This window comes from Salmo salar, chromosome 11 (genome assembly GCF_965601325.2).
Source record: "Salmo salar chromosome 11, fSalSal1, whole genome shotgun sequence".
Classification (NCBI taxonomy): domain Eukaryota; kingdom Metazoa; phylum Chordata; class Actinopteri; order Salmoniformes; family Salmonidae; genus Salmo; species Salmo salar.
In genome coordinates this window covers 113,351,394-113,370,545 of record NC_138301.1, presented here as the reverse complement: position 1 = coordinate 113,370,545, position 19,152 = coordinate 113,351,394, and the positions used below count along the sequence as shown (strand labels likewise).

The window sequence follows — 19,152 nt, the reverse complement described above, 5'->3', positions numbered from 1 at the left end:
TTGGTTGGTTCTCTATATAACCTTTTTCTGCTTCAGGGGTCACACAGCAGTAGCTGGCAACGGTGGTATCTTTGGGGCTGCAGATTCTGGGCGTCGGGATGGTGGTGCGTGGCCCTGTTCGGGCTCATGCTCTCGGTTGTCGGGGGGAAATGCACCACCTGCGTCGGGGACCAGTTGGCCAAGGCCCGGGTGGCCATCACTGCCGGGATGTTCTTCCTTGTAGCTGGGGCGCTGTGACTTCTACAACTCTGGTACCCGACTCGCAGAGGAGAGAGCTGGGCGAGTCCCACTGTACGTCGGCTGGGGCGCGTCAGGACTGCTCCTGATCGGGGGCGAGCTCCTTTGCTGTCAGTGCCGGTCGAGGGGAGACCGCTATAATGGAGCGAAGTACACCGCGCCCAAGTCCTCTGCGTCGGGGATATCATTTTTAGGAGTTTGTTAAGAAAAAGAAAATATATATATGGAAAGGGTGTTTTGATTTTTTTCGTTTTGTGAATTGTTTGTGTTGCTAATTTCTTTGATTCCTCTTTTTTGGAACGTTCGTTTCAAAGTAGACGTGTGCTTTAGCTCAGAGTTCCCAAACTGTGGGTGAAAGTCGTACTAGTAGAATGCACAAGGTGCAATTTCAAAATCAGTTCCTCCTCATGTTAGTCATTTCATACCTTAGAGCAGGACTGTCCAACCCTGTTCCTGGAGAGCTACCCTCCTGTAGGTTTTCACTCCAACCCTGTTCCTGGAGAGCTACTCTCCTGTAGGTTTTAACTCCAACCCTTTTCCTGGAGATCTACTCTCCTGTAGGTTTTCACTCCAACCCTGTTCCTGGAGAGCTACCCTCCTGTAGGTTTTAACTCCAACCCTGTTCCTGGAGAGCTACCCTCCTGTAGGTTTTAACTCCAACCCTGTTCCTGGAGATCTACTCTCCTGTAGGGTTTTACTCCAACCCTGTTCCTGGAGAGCTACCCTCCTGTAGGTTTTAACTCCAACCCTGTTCCTGGAGAGCTACCCTCCTGTAGGTTTTAACTCCAACCCTGTTCCTGGAGATCTACCCTCCTGTAGGTTTTCACTCCAACCCCAGTTGTAACTAACCTGATTCAGCTTTTCAACCAGCTAATTATTGGAATCAGGTGTGCTAGATGAGTGATGGATTGAAAACCTACAGGACGGTAGCTCTAAAGGAACAGGGTAGCTCTAAAGGAACAGGGTAGCTCTCCAGGAACAGGGTAGATCTCCAGGAACAGGGTAGCTCTCCAGGAACAGGGTAGCTCTCCAGGAACAGGGTAGCTCTCCAGGAACAGGGTAGCTCTCCAGGAACAGGGTAGCTCTCCAGGAACAGGGTAGATCTCCAGGAACAGGGTAGCTCTCCAGGAACAGGGTTGCTCTCCAGGAACAGGGTAGCTCTCCAGGAACAGGGTTGGACAGCCCTGCGTTAGAGTTATTTATAACTTTTCAGAAATGTCCAGATCAACCAGCCCATCTCAGCTAACGTTTTTGGCTGTTTTAAGCCCATAGATATTGTACTTTTTTAGTCACTTAAATATCACATGAATACACATTAGACATGGCAAAATATATAGAATTAGAAATATATAGCAACATTTTCTTTGCAACCCATTGAAAAAATGTGTAGAACTGCAAGAAATAAGCTTTAAACCTGCAAAATTATATCCACCAACAAGAGGGGTACGAACAGTTTGTCATGAACTGTGCTCGTGCCCATAGAAATAGACATGGCGAGCGCGCAGGGGGCGCGGGATGTTCCCCAATGCTGGAAGGGGGGACTGAGTGAAAAAGTTTAGGAACCTCTGGCTTAGCCTATGTATAGTTATAGCCTATATTTTGCCTTTTGTTTAGCTTCCGCATTTAGAAAACTATCGATGACATCAGGAGAGTAATTGAATAATAATTTCATCTTGTTGTTATGAATTTTGACTGAGTTTTGCTCGAACTGTAAACAGACAACATCGTGTTTTGGGGGGGATTTTCCCTGATTTCTATCCCTTTTGGGACATTAGCCTACTTTTCCGTAAAATCTGCAAGGACATTGCAAAACAGAAGCACTTCAGAAAACTAAAGGCACTTACTATTTGCTCTTAGAGTGTTGTTATTTAATATATATTTTTAAATGTATATTTTTTTCAAACGAATTGTGAGAACTGATTAATTAGTGATGCTCAGCACATAAATTATGTTAATGTTCCTTTTCAGAAACCCGTCTTGAGGGAAACTGGGCGGGGGATTATTTGTATTTTTATGTAGACATTTATTTTCACCTGAAAAGGAACTTGTAGATGTGCGGTCTGTAGCCTACTCTATGTGAAAAGAGGCGCGCTCTCTGTAGCCATTAAACAGTCATGGCTAGAAAGGAAACATCTTTTTTCAAATTAATGTCAAAAGTGGATTTTTTGTTGTTGTTGCATTTTAGCTAACCCTAACCCTAACCCTTTTCCTAACAACCTAATTTTCATAACCTTCTAAGTTAGTTCTCCTAAACTGCTGCTGCGTAAATTCTCTTAACCTGCTGCGAAAATTCTAATCAGACGTCAATTTGACAAAAAGCTGGATTCTTCGTCAATGTATTTCCAGGCGCGCTCAAACGGATTGTCTCGAGGTGTCGCCGACATCTGTTTTATTCAGGGGATTTTCTGTAAAATACTGTCACCCCACGTGGACAGTCAATTTAACAATGTCAAAAAGCCCAACGGAAGAAATGCACCAATAAATATTCCTCCTAATCAATCAATCTAGGTCTATGCGCCTACTTTGCGCAACTCGAATGAACAGAGAACAACAACGTCACTTAAACCATGATGCAACATATTTATATTCAAACAGAACATTTATTTCCGTTTTAAAATCTACTTTTATTTAAAATGTGAATATTTGTGAAATGAAGGGGTGAAAAAATGCACATACTGAAAAGCATACAAAAGAGAGTACTCTGATAATAGGATACAGACAGAATGTAACACTCTATTTGAGCAGAAAAAATAAATAAGTTGTCACAGGAGGACATTAATATAAAAACATTACAACTCCAAAGTCACCTAGCAACATTCAGAATATAGAAATATATCAAGCGGAGCAGACCCAACATCATATCATGTCATAAGATATAATATATATTTAGAACATAGAGCTGGCAATATGTAGAGTAGACAAAATGTCGTGTCGTCTGAAAAAGAGCATCGGACAGCTCAATAAGAGCATCAACATTTCATCTGTAACACTGAACACCCCATCCAGCTCCTATATCCCCAGTCCCATCTTCCAAAAGCACCTGAACCCCTCCCCTTACTAGCTCTGACTTTGCTGATAGCTACTTTATTGAGGAAAAGTGTACATACTATGCCTGTGATATGTGGTTGTCCCACCTAGCTATCTTAAGATGAATACATTAACTAGAAGTCACTCTGGATAAGAGTGTCTGCTAAATTACTAAAATGTAAAAATGTAAAAAATGTAAGATGTTCCCATATCAACCAGAGATTCTACTCCTCACTCACACATAGTTCATGGATGGAGATGTGGTCCGGACAGGGGCGAACTTAGCCGCCACATATGGCCTGCCCATGTTGCCCTCCTTGGGGGGGCAGTTGCAGCAGAGCAGACCCCCTCCCAACAGCAGCAGCCCTGCGGAGCCCCAGCCGATGTACAGAGCCGCCCCCAGCTCCCTCCTCTGGGCCTCTATCACCAGGGGGTTATAGAAGTCTCTGATCAGCGTATTGGCTGACCATGACACAGGGATGAAGATGAGGAGGCCGCAGATGATGAAGACGATCCCGGCGATGATGCAGGCTTTGGCTTTGGCAGCCTCGTCCTCCATGCAGTTGGTGCACTTCCCCCCGACGATGGCCATCATGACGCCGCAGACGCCCACAATCACTGCCACGATGACCATGGCTCTGGCGGCCTGAAGGTCCTGAGGTAAGGCCAGCATGGAGTCATAGACCTTACACTGCATCTGTCCCGTGCTCTGGACCACGCAGTTCATCCATAACCCTTCCCAGATGACCTGAGCGGTGACGATGTTGGCTCCGACGAAGGCAGTGACCCTCCACATGGGCATGGCACAAGTGAGGATGGTCCCCAGCCAGCCAATCATGGCCAGCATTACTCCCATAATCTGGAGGCCCTGGGAAGCCATGGCTGAAGTATACAAAGTTAGAAGTTCAAGGTATGCTAGTGCCACTGGTTACTACGGCTGGTACGCTAAATCTACTTTTGCTGTTGTACAGATGATCGACTTACACCCCTGCACACATTTTGCCTCTACACGGTTATTTGTTAATGATTCGGTCAAGTCAAACTGCTTCTGTCTAGACAATGCTGCACAGTCTCGAACACGGAAAGGTCGCAATGGAGGCTCTCCTCTCCTTCTTTGTCTGCCTCTTATTCCTTCAGACTGACCACTGGTGGTCTTCTTCCTTCTCTCTGATAGCCTGAATTCTGGGATGATGAGGAGTAAACAGGATCTTATTATATAGATCACACTTTGGAGGGAGGGAGGGAGGGAGGGTGGGGTTTGGGTTTCTATGCTCCCAAACAATAGAGGAAAGCCGACACTGGATATCCCTGGGCCTTGTTTCCTGCTCTTTGTGTGTTTTGTTCTGGTGATATGAGCTTTACTGAAGGACCTCAAGCAACGCTCCCAAACACAGGACAATGTCTCTCTCTCCAACCCCCACCCGAACACACATAGTATAAACTTCAGTATATTATTTCCCAGACTATCTTTACAGTGAGTGACATCCAACTGTGGATCTTGCTAAAAGACTGAAATGCAGTAGTGTAAAGTACTTAAGTAAAAGTACTAATTAAGTCGTTTTTTGAGGTATCTGCACTTTACTATTTATATTTTTTAACAACTTTTACTCCACTACATTCCTAAAGAAAATATGTACATTTTACACCCATACATTTTCCCTAACACCAAGGAGGTATTTGGACATAAATTATGGACTTTATCGAACAAAACAACATTTATTGTGGACCTGGGATTCCTGGGAGTGCATTCTGATGAAGATCATCAAAGGTAAGTGAATATTTATAATGCTATTTATGATTTTAGATGACTCCAAAATGGCAGGTTCTGAGCGCCGTACTCAGATTATTGCAAAGTGTGCTTTCCCCGTGAAGCTTTTTTGAAATCTGTCACAGCGGTTGCATTAAGGAGATGTTTATCTATAATTCTTTGAATAACAGTTTAATATTTTATCAACGTTTATGATGAGTATTTCTATAAATTGATGTGCTCATTCACCGGAAGTTTTTGAAGGAAAAACATTTCTGAACATTAAGGGTCAATGTAAAATGTTTTTTTTTTATATAAATATGAACTTTATCGAGCAAAACATACATGTATTGTGTAACATGAAGTCCTATGAGTGCCATCTGATGAACATCATCAAAGGTTAGTGCTTAATTTTAGCTGTATTTCTGGTTTTTGTGACGCCTCTCCTTGGTTGGAAAATGGCTGTGTGGCTTTTATTTTTTAGGCGCTGTCCTAACATAATCTAATGTTTTGCTTTCGCCGTAAAGCCTTTTTGAAATCGGACAATGTGGTTGGATTAACGAGAGTCTCATCTATAAAATATAAATAATATAATCTATAAAGCTCTCCTGCTATCTCTCTCAGAATGACCTTCTTGATCCTAATCAGTCAGGTTTCAAGACTGGGCATTCAACTGAGACTGCTCTTCTCTGTGTCACGGAGGCTCTCCGCACTGCTAAAGCTAACTCTCTCTCCTCTGCTCTCATACTTCTAGACCTATCTGCTGCCTTTGATACTGTGAACCATCAGATCCTCCTCTCCACCCTCTCCGAGTTGGGCATCTCCGGCGCGGCCCACGCTTGGATTGCGTCCTACCTGACAGGTCGCTCCTACCAGGTGGCGTGGCGAGAATCTGTCTCCGCACCATGCGCTCTCACCACTGGTGTCCCCCAGGGCTCTGTTCTAGGCCCTCTCCTATTCTCGCTATACACCAAGTCACTTGGCTCTGTCATATCCTCACATGGTCTCTCCTATCATTGCTATGCAGACGACACACAATTAATCTTCTCCTTTCCCCCTTCTGATAACCAGGCGGCGAATCGCATCTCTGCATGTCTGTCAGACATATCAGTGTGGATGACGGATCACCAGCTCAAGCTGAACCTCGGCAAGACGGAGCTGCTCTTCCTCCCGGGGAAGGACTGCCCGTTCCATGATCTCGCCATCACGGTTGACAACTCCCTTGTGTCCTCCTCCCAGAGTGCTAAGAACCTTGGCGTGATCCTGGACAACACCCTGTCGTTCTCCACTAACATCAAGGCGGTGACCCGATCCTGTAGGTTCATGCTCTACAACATTCGCAGAGTACGACCCTGCCTCACACAGGAAGCGGCGCAGGTCCTAATCCAGGCACTTGTCATCTCCCGTCTGGATTACTGTAACTCGCTGTTAGCTGGGCTCCCTGCTTGTGCCATTAAACCCCTACAACTCATCCAGAACGCCGCAGCCCGTCTGGTGTTCAACCTTCCCAAGTTCTCTCACGTCACCCCGCTCCTCCGCTCTCTCCACTGGCTTCCAGTTGAAGCTCGCATCCGCTACAAGACCATGGTGATTGCCTACGGAGCTGTGAAGGGAACGGCACCTCCATACCTTCAGGCTCTGATCAGGCCCTACACCCAAACAAGGGCACTGCGTTCATCCACCACTGGCCTGCTGGCCCCCCTACCTCTGAGGAAGCACAGTTCCAGCTCAGCCCAGTCAAAACTGTTCGCTGCTCTGGCACCCCAATGGTGGAACAAGCTCCCTCACGACGCCAGGACAGCGGAGTCAATCACCACCTTCCGGAGACACCTGAAACCCCACCTCTTTAAGGAATACCTAGGATAGGATAAAGTAATCCTTCCAACCCCCCCCCCCCCCTCTTCAAATATTTAGATGCACTATTGTAAAGTGGTTGTTCCACTGGATATCATAAGGTGAAGGCACCATTTTGTAAGTCGCTCTGGATAAGAGCGTCTGCTAAATGACTTAAATGTAAATGTAAAATGGTGTATAATACTTGTATGTGTGAGAAATTTGAATTATGAGATTTTTGTTGTTTTGAATTTGGCGCCCTGCTATTTCACTGGCTGTTGAATAGTGTGTCCCGCAGGTGGGACGGCCACGTCCCACGTACCCAAGAGAGGTTAAGGAGGAAATACACCTGTGACCTGTCTAAAGGGTCAAGAAGACCAACAGGTGTATTTCGTCACATGACAAAAATGGATACTACTCTTGTTATTTTGTAATGCATGATTTACTGGCAGAATAATGTTCTCTTTACGGCCCAACTTAGATTTTTTATTTGGTATTGAAAATGTGCACTTTTTGTTCTAAAAGTTAACTAAAACAGTGAATACCTATTCACTTTTGGAGTCTGGGGATAGGAAAGGAGCACTCACTTTTACTCTGCAAGAAAAGGCCCCATACACCGGTTGTATTAACCAATTAATTAACGATTGACTTCATTACAATCTCTCTCTCTCTCTCTCTCTCTCTCTCTCTCTCTCTCTCTCTCTCTCTCACTGAGAGAAAAAACTATATTTAAAAAAATACGAAATTACAACACACTGGTTGGCTTATCTTGAATACGCCAAACAATTTGAATTCTAGATAGCCAGTGGGTTGGAGTGAGTTTTGACTTCTCCAAACAGGCTTTGTTCAAAATGGTTCTCTGTTAAATCCTGCTCTCCTATTTCACAGGGGAAATAAATCCAATCAATCAAATACAATTTTATAGGTCACGTACACATGATTAGCAGATGTTATTGCGAGTGTAGCGAAATGCTTGTGCTTCTAGTTCCGACAGTGCAGCAATATCTAACAAGTAATCTAACAATTCCACAACAACTACCTAATACACACAAATCTAAGTAAAGGAATGGAATAAGAATATGTACATATAAATATATGGATGATCAATGACCGAGCGACATAGGCAAGGTGCAATAGATTGTATAAAATACAGTATATACATATGATATGAGTAATGCAAGATATGTAAACATTATTAAAGTGGCATTATTAAAGTGACTAGTGATCTATTTATTAAAGTGGCCAATGATTTCAAGTCTGTATGTAGGCAGCAGCCTCACTGTGTTAGTGATGGCTATTTAGCAGTCTGATGGCCTTGAGATAGAAGCTATTTTTCATTCTCTCAGTCCCAGCTTTGATGCACCTGTACTGACCTCGCCTCCTGGATGGTAGCAGGGTGATCAGGCAGTGGCTCGGGTGGTTGTTGTCCTTGATGATCTTTTTGGCCTTCCTGAGACATCGGGTGCTGTAGGTTTCCTGGAGGGCAAGTAGTTTTCCCCCGGTGATGTGTTGTGCAGACCGCACCACCCTCTGGAGAGCCCTGCGGTTATGCGTGGTGCAGTTGCCGTGCCAGACGGTGATGCAGCCCGACAGGATGCTCTTAATTGTGCACTTGTAAAAGTTTGTGAGGGTTTTAGGTCACAAGCCACATTTCTTCAGCCTCCTGAGGTATGGTGGAGGTGATTCTATCCTTGATTAGTCTCTCAAAGCACTTCATGATGACAGAAGTGAGTGCTATGGGGTGATAGTCATTTAGTTCAGATACCTTTGCCTTCTTGGGTACAGGAACAATGGTGGCCATCTTGAAGCATGTGGGGACAGCAGACTGGGATAGGGAGAGATTGAATATGTCCGTAAACACACCAGCCAGCTGGTTTGCGCATGCTCTCAGGACGCGGCTAGGGATGCCGTCTTGGTCGGCAGCCTTGCAAGGGTTAATGTCTTACTCACGTCGGCCACGGAGAAGGAGAGCCCACAGTCCTTGGTAGCGGGCCGCGTCGGTGGCAAAGTATTATCCTCAAAGTGGGCAAAGAAGGTGTTAAGTTTGTCTGGAAGAAAGACGTCGGTGTTCGTGAAGTGGCTGGTATTCTTTTTGTAGTCTGTGATTGTCTGTAGACCCTGCCACATATGTCTCGTGTCTGAGCCGTTGAATTGTAACTCCGCTTTATCTCTATATTGACCTTTCACTTGTTTGATTGTCTTGCGGAGGGAATAACTACACTGTATTCGGTCATATTCCCAGTCAACTTTCCTTGGTTATATTCGGTTGTTCGCACTTTCAGTTTTGCGTAAATGCTGCCATCTATCCACGGTTTCTGGTTAGGGTAGGTTTTAATAGTGACAGTGGGTACAACATCTCCTATGCACTTCCTTATAAACTCAGCATATAAATACATATTATTCTGAGGCTACCCAGTCCGCGTGATGAAAACAATCTTGAAGCGTGGATTCCGATTGGTCAGACCAGCGTCGAAGAGTCCTCGTCACAGGTACATCCTGTTTGAGTTTCTGCCTATAGGAAGGAAGGAGCAAAATAGATTTGTGGTCAGATTTGCCGAAGGGAGGGTGGGGGAGGGCCTTGTATGCATCGCAGAAGTTAGAGTAGCAGTGATCCAGAGTTTTGCCAGCACGCGTGCTACAATTAATATGCTGATAGAATTTAGGTAGCCTTGTTCTCAAATTTGCTTTGTTAACTTTTTATGGATAGGGGGCAGTATTTTCACGGCCGGATAAAAAACGTACCCGATTTAATCTGGTTATTACTCCTGCCCAGAAACTAGAATATGCATATAATTAATAGCTTTGGATAGAAACTACTCCAAAGTTTCTAAAACTGTTGGAATGGTGTCTGTGAGTATAACAGAACTCAAATGGCAGGCCAAAACCTGAGAAGATTCTGTACAGGAAGTACCCTGTCTGACCATTTCTTGGCCTTCTTTGTCATCTCTATCCAAAACAGAGGATCTCTGCTGTAACGTGACACTTTCTAAGGCTCCCATAGGCTCTCAGAAGGCGCCAGAACATTAAATGATGACTCTGCAGTCTCTGGCTGAAAAACAGTAGTGCATTTGGATAGTGGTCGATCTGAGAACAATGAGACGGGTGCGCGCGTGCACGTGAAGAGTCCATTTTACATTTTCAGTCTTTGAAAGAAAACAACGACCCCGGTCGGAATATTATCGCTATTTTATGAGAAAAATCGCATAAAAATTGATTTTAAACAGCGTTTGACATGCTTCGAAGTACGGTAATGGAGTATTTTGAATTTATTTGTCACGAAACGCGCCGGCGCGTCACCCTTCGTTACCCTTCGGATAGTGTCTTGAACGCACGAACAAAACACCGCTATTTGGATATAACTATGGATTATTTGGAACCAAACCAACATTTGTTGAGCTGGGAGTCCTGGGAGTGCATTCTGACAAAGAACAGCAAAGGTAATCCAATTTTTCTTATAGTAAATCTGAGTTTGGTGAGTACCAAACTTGGTGGGTGTCAAAATAGCTAGCCTGTGATGGCCGGGCTATCTACTCAGAATATTGCAAAATGTGCTTTCACCGAAAAGCTATTTTAAAATCGGACACCGCGATTGCAAAAAGGAGTTCTGTATCTATAATTCTTAAAATAATTGTTATGTTTTTTGTGAACGTTTATCGTGAGTAATTTAGTAAATTCACCGGAAGTGTTCGGTGGGAATGCTAGTTCTGAACGTCACATGCTAATGTAAAAAAGCTGTTTATTGATATAAATATGAACTTGATTGAACAAAACATGCATGTATTGTATAACATAATGTCCTAGGAGTGTCATCTGATGAAGATCATCAAAGGTTAGTGCTGCATTTAGCTGTGGTTATGGTTTTTGTGACATCATATGCTAGCTTGAAAAATGGGTGTCTGATTATTTCTGGCTGGGTACTCTCCTGACATAATCTAATGTTTTGCTTTCGTTGTAAAGCCTTTTTGAAATCGGACAGTGTGGTTAGATAAAGGAGAGTCTTGTCTTTAAAATGGTGTAAAATAGTCATATGTTTGAAAAATTGAAGTTTTCGGATTTTCGAGGAGTTTGTATTTCGCGCTACGCCCTATCATTGGATATTGGAGCGGTGTTCCGCTAGTGGAACGTCTAGATGTAAGAGGTTAAAATCCCCAGCTACAATAATACAGCCTCAGGATATATGGTTTCCAGTTTGCATAAAGTCCAGTAAAGTTCCTTGAGGGCCGTCGTGATATCGGCTTAAGGGGGGATATACATGGCTGTGACAATAACCAACGAGAATTCTCTTGGGAGATAAAAACGATCGGCATTTGATTGTGAGGAATTCTAGTTCAGGTGAACAAAAGGACTTGAGTTCCTGTATGTTGTTACAATTACTACACCATGAGTCGTTAATCGTGAAACATACACCCCCATCCTTCTTCTTCCCGGAGAGATGTTTAATTCTGTCGGTTCGACGCACAAGAATCCTGGTGGCTGTACTGACTCCAACAGCATATCCCGAGAGAGCCATGTTTCTGTGAAACAGAGTATGTTACAATCCCTGATGTCTCTCTGGAAAACAACCCTTGCCCTTATTTTGTCTACCTTGTTATCTAGAGACTGGACATTACCGGGTAACATACTCGGAAGCGGTGGGGGGGGGGGGGGGGGGGGGCGCGCCGCCGAAGTCTGACCAGAAGGCCATTCTGTCTACCTCTTCTGCGGCGATGTTGTTTTGGGTCAGCCTCTGTAATCAGCAGTTCAGATGCCCTGGGTGGTTCGGACAAAGGATCCGGAAAATAGTTGTATTCCTGGTCGTAGTACTGGTAAGTTGATGTCGCTCTGATATCCAATAGTTCTTCCCGGCTGTATGTAATAACACTTAAGATTTTCTGGGCTAACAATGTAAGAAATAATACATAAAAAAACGAAATACTGCAAAGTTTCCTAAGGACTAGAAGCGAGGCGGCACTCTCTGGCGGTAATATCTTGTTTATACCATGCAAAGCAACTTATCTTAGGTTATAACTGAAGCTGGAGACTCTTACCTCCCTCACTAGCTTTAAGCACCAGCTGTCAGAGCAGCTTACAGATCACTGCACCTGTACATAGCTCATCTGTAAATAGCCCATCCAATCTATCTCATCCCCATACTGTATTTATTTATCTTGCTCCTTTGCACCCCAGTATCTCAACTTGCACATTCATCTTCTGCACATCCTACCATTGTCACGCCCTGACCTTAGAGAGCCTTTTTATTTCTCTATTTGGTTAGGTCAGGGTGTGATTTGGGTGGGCATTCTAGTTTTTCTATTTCTTTGTTTGCCGGGTATGGTTCCCAATCAGAGGCAGCTTTCTATCATTGTCTCTGATTGGGGATCATACTTAGGCAGCCTTTTTCCCACCTTTGTTTGTGGGATCTTGTTTTTGTATAGTTGCTGTGTAGCCTGCAGAACTTTACGTTCGTTTTGTATTTTGTTGTTTTGTCGCCGTTCATTTTAAATAAATGTAAAATGTTCGCCTACCACGCTGCACTTTGGTCCAATTCCATCAACGAACGTAACAACCATTCCAGTGTTTAATTGCTATATTGTAATTAATTTGCCACCATAGCTTATTTATTGCCTTACCTCTCTTATCCTACCTCATTTACACATGCTGTATATAGATTTTTCTACTGTATTATTGATTGTATGTTTGTTTATTTCATGTGTAACTCTGTTGTTGTATATGTTGAACTGCTTTGCTTTATCTTGGCCAGGTCGCAGTTGCAAATGAGAACTTGTTCTCAACTAACCTACCTGGTTAAATAAAGGTGAAATAAAAACTAATAGCCAGTAATTTAGGGCCTGATTCAGACTTAGGAAATGTATGGCTTTCCTACACACGCCTTTCCTACGCACTTCTCAGTAGTTGGTATTCAGAATTACCTTATGCGTAACAGGCTTTCCAGGCGTGGTTCCCTTGCACACACTGAATAAATGATATTAAACTGCTGCAAACCCTCGGTGGCCAACACATTTTCTTGTGGAGTTTCATTCAATAGGGTTTACAGTACATGTATCAAAAGCCATCCACTTAAATTCGGTGTACCTTTTAACTTGAATTATCTCGACAGACTCACTAGAACATTGATGACCAACCTTTTCTGAGTCAAAATGCATGCCGAGATCTACCTCAGATTTTTTTTTATTAACATGACTTAAAAAATGTAAGCCTATGCAACATTAACCAATTAAAAACATTACTGTAGCAATGAGGTTACTGCAGTAAGCTATAGGCCCAATACATTATGACCACATACTGGCTTTGCTTGAATTTATCTGCCAATGCATTGTTGTTCATTTTCCGCACCAATTGGTAGATTTTAAAATACTCTGATCTTGTATATTATTTAGGGTTAGGAAAGTAATTTTGAATTATAATTTAAAAAATGGTTTGTAGAGCTTTTATGTACAACATATATTGGTGAATCACAAATACAGTGGTTTGATTCATCCTGGAATTTGCCAAATTCAATTGTTTAATCCATGAAATATTGGAAGGTGAGAAAGTGTACAATAGGGGTTAAATAGTAGTCCTATAAATCTATCCTAATAATCTTCACTAATCATGGAACTGTGATAAAAACGGTCCAGTGGTCTTAAACCGTGTGCCAGGATCCAGGTTTAAAACAGCTACGTATGGGTTCCATAATGACTAAAATAGGCTGCATGTCCCAAATTATTCACAACTTGTAATTCGTTAGCCTAATATGATCCACTATTGCTAGCGATCCTGAGGAACAACCAGAAGAACGAGACAGAGCAAAGAAAGGTAAACTAATTATGTAATGGAGTGATGCAAAATGTAAGGATACTAACACTAAAGTCACAGTTATAAATGTGAGGAAACTAACATTAAAGTGACAGTTATAAATGTAAGGAAACTAACACTAAAGAGACAGTTATAAATGTGAGGAAACACTAAAGTGACAGTTATAAATGTAAGGAAACTAACACTAAAGTGACAGTTATAAATGTAAGGAAACTAACACTAAAGTGACAGTTATAAGTGTATGGAAACTAACACTAAAGTGACAGTTATAAATGTAAGGAAACTAACACTAAAGTGACAGTTATAAATGTAAGGAAACTAACACTAAAGTGACAGTTATAAATGTGAGGAAACACTAAAGTGACAGTTATAAATGTAAGGAAACTAACACTAAAGAGACAGTTATAAATGTTAGGAAACTAACACTAAAGTGACAGTTATAAATGTAAGGAAACTAACACTAAAGTGACAGTTATAAATGTGAGGAAACTAACACTAAAGAGACAGTTATAAATGTGAGGAAACTAACACTAAAGTGACAGTTATAAGTGTATGGAAACTAACACTAAAGTGACAGTTATAAATGTAAGGAAACTAACACTAAAGAGACAGTTATAAATGTGAGGAAACACTAAAGTGACAGTTATAAATGTAAGGAAACTAACACTAAAGTGACAGTTATAAATGTAAGGAAACTAACACTAAAGAGACAGTTATAAATGTGAGGAAACACTAAAGTGACAGTTATAAATGTAAGGAAACTAACACTAAAGAGACAGTTATAAATGTAAGGAAACTAACACTAAAGTGACAGTTATAAATGTAAGGAAACTAACACTAAAGTGACAGTTATAAATGTAAGGAAACTAACACTAAAGTGACAGTTATAAATGTGAGGAAACTAACACTAAAGAGACAGTTATAAATGTGAGGAAACTAACACTAAAGTGACAGTTATAAGTGTATGGAAACTAACACTAAAGAGACAGTTATAAATGTGAGGAAACACTAAAGTGACAGTTATAAATGTAAGGAAACTAACACTAAAGTGACAGTTATAAATGTAAGGAAACTAACATTAAAGTGACAGTTATAAATGTAAGGAAACTAACACTAAAGTGACAGTTATAAGTGTAAGGAAACTAACATTAAAGTGACAGTTATAAATGTGAGGAAACTAACACTAAAGAGACAGTTATAAATGTTAGGAAACACTAAAGTGACAGTTATAAATGTAAGGAAACTAACACTAAAGTGACAGTTATAAATGTGAGGAAACACTAAAGTGACAGTTATAAATGTAAGGAAACTAACACTAAAGTGACAGTTATAAATGTAAGGAAACTAACACTAAAGACACAGTTATAAGTGTATGGAAACTAACACTAAAGAGACAGTTATAAATGTGAGGAAACTAACACTAAAGAGACAGTTATAAATGTAAGGAAACTAACACTAAAGAGACAGTTATAAATGTGAGGAAACACTAAAGTGACAGTTATAAATGTAAGGAAACTAACACTAAAGTGACAGTTATAAATGTAAGGAAACTAACACTAAAGTGACAGTTATAAATGTAAGGAAACTAACACTAAAGTGACAGTTATAAATGTAAGGAAACTAACACTAAAGTGACAGTTATAAGTGTATGGAAACTAACACTAAAGAGACAGTTATAAATGTGAGGAAACACTAAAGTGACAGTTATAAATGTAAGGAAACTAACACTAAAGTGACAGTTATAAATGTGAGGAAACACTAAAGTGACAGTTATAAATGTAAGGAAACTAACACTAAAGTGACAGTTATAAATGTAAGGAAACTAACACTAAAGTGACAGTTATAAGTGTATGGAAACTAACACTAAAGTGACAGTTATAAATGTGAGGAAACACTAAAGTGACAGTTATAAATGTAAGGAAACTAACACTAAAGTGACAGTTATAAATGACTGTGGGTGTAATGGCAGGTAGCCTAGTGGTTAGAACATTGGGCCAGTAACTGAAAGGTTGCTAGATCGAATCCCCGAGCTGGCAAGGTAAAAATCTGTCATTCTACCCATGAACAAGACAGTTAACCACTGTTCCTAGGCTGTCATTGTAAATAAGAATTTGTTCTTAACTGACTTGCCTAGTTAAATAAAATAAAAACTCATGGTGGCTACTGATATATATTTTTAAATACAGTGAACAGTCAGGGCATATAAATAATGAAAACATTCTAGAAATCATAAACCAACTCAGTAGGTTTGGCGCTGTACTGTCATTGCTACAGAAGCCTATAGTTTGGGTCTTCAAATTTCATCCCGTCAAGTTATAAGGCCAGCATTTCATAAACTTCACTGTGGAAAAGGTGATATGTTGATATGCTTCAGTTTGCTGCCGTATGACAGGTTTCACATTGGTCTCCAGTGATCGTAAGGTCAAATATATCTAAAACAATTGATTTCTCATTTACCTAGCTCTTATCAAAAGCTCTTATCAATAGCTCTTATCAATATCTCTTATCAATAGCTCTTATCAATAGCACTTATCAATTTGTAAATTACAGTGCATGTAGAATGGTGTTACTTCTATCTGAAATAAATAAAGTACATGTCGTTCCACTTGGAACCGACAGGATGCTCGACCTTATTCATCGTTTCATCGCCCGTAAAGGTGGTGGAATTATGAGGGAATTAAGTCAATGTCAAAATATCTGTATACACACCGCCGCCAGACCTTCATTTATTTGATCTCCACCCCAAACGAATAGCGGGTGAATGGCATGCTATTTTCATGCTTAAGTTCAAGGTCCGAATACGTGCGGAGAGAAACGTGCATACTTGCATAAAAATGTAATTACCACACTGGGCAAAAACGGTTGAATCAATGTTGTTTCCACCTCATTTCAATCAATAAAATCTATGTGATGACATTGAATCAATGTGGAAAACTGATTGGATTTACAAAAAGTCCTCAACATAAGGGCATTTAGTTGTTTTTGAACCCAACTTTGAACCTAAATCTAATGATATAGTGAAATGTTTTGTTGTTGATTTCACATGGAATTTACGTTAGTTGACAACTCAACCAATTGTAAATCAAAACTAGATGTTGAACTGATGTCTATGCCCAGTGGGACGTTCAATTTACAAGTGCTTAACTCAAATCAAATCAAATTGTATTTGTCACATAAGCCGAATACAACAGGAAAGTAATACTGTGAAATGCTTACTGACAAACCCTTAACCAACAATGCAGTTCAAGAAATAGAGTTAAGAAAATATTTACTAAATATACTAAAGTAAATTTTTTTAAATATAATTATTAAAGGAACAACAATAAAATAACAATAACGAGGCTATATACAGTGGGTACCTGTACCGAGTCAATGTGCAGTGGTACAGGTTAGTAGTGGTAATTGAGGTAAAATGTACATGTAAAACAATTCTGACTATGCATAGATAATTAACAGCGAATAGCAGCAGGGTCAATGCAAACAGTCTGGGTGGTCATTTGATTAGCTGTTCAGCAGTCTTATGGCTTGGGGTAGAAGCTGTTAAGTAGCCTTTTGGACCTAGACTTGGCACTCCGGTACCGCTTGCTGTGCGGTAGCAGAGAGAACAGTCTGACTAGGGTAGAAATTCCCCCCTTAGATAGTACAACTGCAGGGAAAAATACCTGAGAAATATTTTGTTTTATGGACATAGTTTAATATTTACTTGCTATTTAGTTGAATGAAAGTTATTGCAGTTATTGCATCTGATAGAAATAAAGGGCTGAAATACTTCTCATGTTGAATATGGTGTTGATGAAATGACATCAAAACATACATTCAAATACATAGGGAAAATATTTATTTACAGTTTCAGAACTATATACTGTAACTCATACACTTTAAGAAAAGCTACACATGACAATATTAACAATAACATGTACACACACACACACACACACACACACACACACACACACACACACACACACACACACACACACACACACACACACACACACACACACACACACACACACCCAGCCAAACCAGCCCAGGACAATGTTGCAGACTGCATGGGGTTGTTTTTAAGGAATTCAGTTCCTTCTTCAAGGTTAAGTAAAAAATATACAGGTTAGGACAATATTTATGCAAAGACTTATGGGATAGAATCCTCTTGTTCTAAAGTATATTTTATACCTAGCTTCAGCTGTGGTTCACTTTCAACTGTAACTTCCATGAAATCTTTAGTCACTGTAGTCTTCCTCTTTGCTCATCACCTTCAAATATCCTCATTATCAAACCTTCCTAATACAGCAGCACCATAGTGACCATAGTGCCAGAATAGAGTCCATATATACACAACTGGATCTCAGCTACAGACAGACAGTCTCTCATGACAGACAGACCTCGCTCTCTTCTCTTCCATTCCTGTTCTTCCATTCTTCTCTCTCTCCCTCTCTTCCCTCTCTTCCTTTCTCAGACGTAGTCTTTTCCAGAGGCTGGTCCCAAGGTCTCGGAGCGAGGGGACTTGTTGTACCTGGCGGTGTACGATACCTTGTCCTTCTCGGGGCAGTTGAAGCAGAGCAGGCCTCCTCCAATCAGCAGCAGGGCAGCTGCCCCCCAGCCCACGTAGAGTGCGCCCCCCAGCTCCCTCTTCTTAGCGCTTATCAGGTGCGGGTTGTAGAAGTCCTGGATGATGCTGTGGGCCGTCCAGCAGACAGGGATCAGACACAGAACCCCGGCAATGATGAACACCACCCCAGACGTCACGCCCATTTTAGCCTTGGACGCCTCGTCCTCCACGCAGTTGGTGCACTTTCCCCCAGCTACAGCCAATAGGATGGCGATGATGCCGGAGAGGATGGCGATGACAATCATGGCTCTGGCAACCTGAAGGTCCTGGGGCAGGGCCAACATGGAGTCATAGATCTTACACTGCATCTGGCCCGTGCTCTGGACCACGCAGCTCATCCAGATACCATCCCAGATGACCTGAGAGGTGATGATGTTGCTGTCAATGAAGGCGGAGACCCTCCACATGGGCATGGCGCATACGATGATAGTCCCGATCCAGCCTATGACTCCCAGGGCCGTGCCCATCATCTGTAACCCAGCTGACACCATATTGGATCCGGTTGGCGTTGGTTTCTCTGTTTGTCTGTGTGTCTGAGTGAAACTGGATGGCCTTTTGTTTTCGTCTGTGTCTCCTCTATCTCTATGTGGCGTAGAGGTTCTTTGTCTTCTCTCTGTGTAATCTGAATACAGTGGGTGGTCGTCTCCATGTGCTGCTCTAGGTCTGAGTCCGAGTGGAGGAGGACTACCAAGAGTACAGGTACTTATAACCTCCACCTCAGGGTTGAGGGAGGGAGGAGGGGGAGGGGAGGGGGAGGGAGGGAGGAAGGGGAAGGAGAGAAGGGGCCATGCTTGAAATCACCTAACAACCAACCTGCTCTATTGTCTCGCTCTCTCTCTCCAACTTTCCCCCTTCCCCTCTCCTAGTTCACTCTCTTTCCTCCTCTCTCTCTGACAACAAT

General features: G+C 41.8%; 2 protein-coding genes across 2 annotated transcripts; both read right to left on the bottom strand.

The window, feature by feature from the left end:
• Window positions 1-3,366: 3,366 nt before the first annotated feature.
• LOC145859271 (claudin-4-like) lies at window positions 3,367-4,288 on the bottom strand. The gene has a single exon (XM_082958290.1). It carries the CDS (start codon window positions 4,142-4,144, stop codon window positions 3,500-3,502), a length of 645 nt encoding a protein of 214 aa, XP_082814416.1. The 5' UTR covers window positions 4,145-4,288; the 3' UTR covers window positions 3,367-3,499.
• A 13,554-nt stretch (window positions 4,289-17,842) lies between these two features.
• LOC106563809 (claudin-4) lies at window positions 17,843-18,911 on the bottom strand. Its single transcript, XM_045690164.2, has one exon. The coding sequence runs from the start codon at window positions 18,740-18,742 to the stop codon at window positions 18,095-18,097; it is 648 nt and encodes a 215-aa protein (XP_045546120.2). The 5' UTR covers window positions 18,743-18,911; the 3' UTR covers window positions 17,843-18,094.
• Between the last annotated feature and the right edge of the window lie 241 nt (window positions 18,912-19,152).

Excerpts from the sequence above, each read along its gene's own strand:
- LOC106563809 (XM_045690164.2), bottom strand. The coding sequence starts at position 18,742 with ATGGTGTCAGCTGGGTTACAGATGATGGGCACGGCCCTGGGAGTCATA.
- LOC145859271 (XM_082958290.1), bottom strand. The coding sequence starts at position 4,144 with ATGGCTTCCCAGGGCCTCCAGATTATGGGAGTAATGCTGGCCATGATT.